This window comes from Cajanus cajan, chromosome 4 (genome assembly GCF_000230855.2).
Source record: "Cajanus cajan strain Asha chromosome 4, NIPB_CcT2T_4, whole genome shotgun sequence".
In the NCBI taxonomy this organism is placed as follows: domain Eukaryota; kingdom Viridiplantae; phylum Streptophyta; class Magnoliopsida; order Fabales; family Fabaceae; genus Cajanus; species Cajanus cajan.
This window is the reverse complement of record NC_138520.1, coordinates 75,302,486-75,305,235: the sequence shown is the minus strand read 5'-3', so window position 1 is coordinate 75,305,235 and position 2,750 is coordinate 75,302,486. Positions and strand designations below refer to the sequence as shown.

Genomic DNA, 2,750 nt, shown 5'->3' with positions numbered 1-2,750 from the left:
GAAGATTAATAAATATGTTATATATGACATTGTATATGTATATTATAGTATAATTTTTATAATATTAATAATATATATATATAATATACTCTTAAATTATGTTCTTAAAAGTAATTAATCACAAATTCATCAACTCGTGTAAAAAATATTTTTTATATTTATACGTGTACTGTAAAAGAATTTAACTAAAGTATATATAATAAAATTGTTAATTTTTATAATAACTATTTAAAAAATATTTATAAACTTTTGAACAAAAATGGTATAGTAGTGTAAAAACTTTTAAAAGTTGACTGACACTGTAAGAAAGTTAGACTAAAAAAATAATTACCTTAATGTTTTTCATGTTTTGTCTTTTGTTGGTGTTCTTTGAAAACGAAACAAGCTTCGATATGTTTTTGTACATGTAATGGCGTGGGTGGAGATGAACCTAGTACTCTTGTACCAAAAAGTTGATGCATCTTTAAATTTGATGGCAACTGAGCAAACTCTTGCCCAAGCCACAATCACACTCACACTACTAAATAACATCTTTTAATCTCTTCACTCTCTGATTCAATTTCCAACCACAATGGGCACCCCTCACTTTCTTGTTATACCATATCCAATTCTAGGCCATGTGAATCCCCTTATCCACTTGTCTCAGATTCTAGCCAAACATGGCTGCAACATCACTTTTCTCAACACTGAGTTCAGCCACGAACGGTTGAACACCACTGGTGCTGGCCTAGACAACCTCAAGGGCTCAGGGATAAAGTTTGTGACACTCCCTGATGGTTTGTGCCCTGAAGATGATAGAAGTGATCAGAAGAAAGTTGCTCTCTCAATCAAAACCAACATGCCCTCTATGCTTCCAAACCTCATACAGCATCTCAATGCTTTAGATGTCAACAATAAGATCACTTGTATAGTTGTCACATTGAGCATGGCCTGGGCCTTGAAAGTTGGCCACAGTTTGGGAATCAAACGTGCACTTCTGTGGCCTGCATCAGCAACTTCATTAGCCTTGTGTGATTGCATTCCAAGGCTGATTCATGATGGGATTATAGATTCATATGGTAAGAATAATTGAGTCTCTATATAGAAACTTTAAAAAGCTTTTGGAGAATTTTTTTACTATTTTTTTTTTCCAGTATAGAAACTCTCATAAACTCTTCTAAATTTGTATCCAAAAAACTCACAATTACATATGCTTGTTATACATTATAGTTCTTTTATGTCAAATTTTTGAGAAATTACTAATTATACTAACTAAATAACTAACACGTGGTTTGATTTTTTTGGGCACGGCAGGAATCCCTATCAAAAGACGAGAAATTCAACTCTCTCCAAATATGCCTATGATGGACACTGAAAACTTTCCATGGCGTGGCAATGATAAGTTACACTTTGATCATCTTGTGCAAGAGATGCAAACTATGAAGCTAGGAGAGTGGTGGCTTTGCAATTCCACTTATGATCTTGAGCCTGCAGCGTTTTCCATATCACCAAGGCTTCTTCCAATTGGTCCATTGGTGGCAAGTGACAGCAACAAAATTTCATACTGGGAAGAAGACACAACTTGTTTGGAGTGGCTAGATCAGCAACTACCTCAATCTGTTGTTTATGTTTCCTTTGGTAGTTTGGCAGTGATGGACCCCAACCAATTTAAGGAATTAGCCCTTGGACTTGATCTCATTGACAAGCCTTTTATTTGGGTTGTACGTCCAAGTAACGACAAGGTAGATGTTAATGCATACCCACCTGATTTCCATGGAAATAAAGGTAAAATAATTAGTTGGGCACCCCAAAAGAGGATATTGAACCATCCTTCACTGGCTTGCTTCATTAGTCACTGTGGTTGGAATTCTACTGTGGAAGGTGTATGTGGTGGCATACCGTTCTTGTGTTGGCCATTTGCCAAGGATCAACTTGTTAACAAGTCATATATTTGTGATGTGTGGAAGGTTGGAATTGAATTAGACAAGGATGAAAATGGACTAATATCAAAAGAAGAGATAATGAAGAAGGTGGAGCAATTACTTGGGGATGAAGTCAGAAAAGCAAGATCATTGAATATGAAGGAATTGACCATGAACAACATAGCTGAAGGTGGTGAGTCTTCAAAAAATCTGGATAAGTTTATCAATTGGGCAATGTAATAACCATGGTTTGATTGGTGTTTTTTTTTTATTCATTGTATTTAATGTTTGAAATTCGTTTGGTTCACATATTTCTGTATTAGACAAAGCATGATCTCATAATAAACAGACAGCAGAAGTTATTAATTAGGACCTGTCGTGTGCATCCCATTTGTGTACAGTAGTACTAAGTTCGTTCAATGAATCATGTCTCCCCTTCATTCATTGGTACTAGCCTATCGGGTTTTGTGTTACATAATTGTAGTTTCCATTTTTCAATTAGAGTGAAACTTACGATGAACACAGACCCAAAGATGAGGTGTTAAGCACAATCAATTAAAAAGTGACAACACGTCAAGATATCAAAATTTAATCGAAGAAAAATAAAATAATGAATACCAATTTATTATTTATCTTCTGTCCCAACAAAAGCCTACCCGCACTACCGCATACATAGCGATACTTTTTTATTTGGATTTTGGGGCTGGTGAGAGTGATTAGTGCTGATGAATGATGATGATAGGTTCAAATAGAGGATCGTTTACAACCTTATTTGTCATTTTGGATTTTGTATATTTATACAGAAAGAGAAACCCAAAAACCATTTTTTATCGGATAAAATTTAGTTGG

At 34.8% G+C, this 2,750-nt stretch overlaps 1 protein-coding gene across 1 annotated transcript; it reads left to right on the top strand.

The window, feature by feature from the left end:
• Positions 1-395: 395 nt before the first annotated feature.
• LOC109802490 (UDP-glycosyltransferase 83A1) lies at positions 396-2,270 on the top strand. The gene is made up of 2 exons (XM_020363883.3): positions 396-1,058; positions 1,294-2,270. The coding sequence occupies exons 1-2, from the start codon at positions 572-574 to the stop codon at positions 2,139-2,141; spliced, it is 1,335 nt and encodes a 444-aa protein (XP_020219472.1). The 5' UTR covers positions 396-571; the 3' UTR covers positions 2,142-2,270.
• The last annotated feature ends 480 nt before the right edge of the window (positions 2,271-2,750 follow it).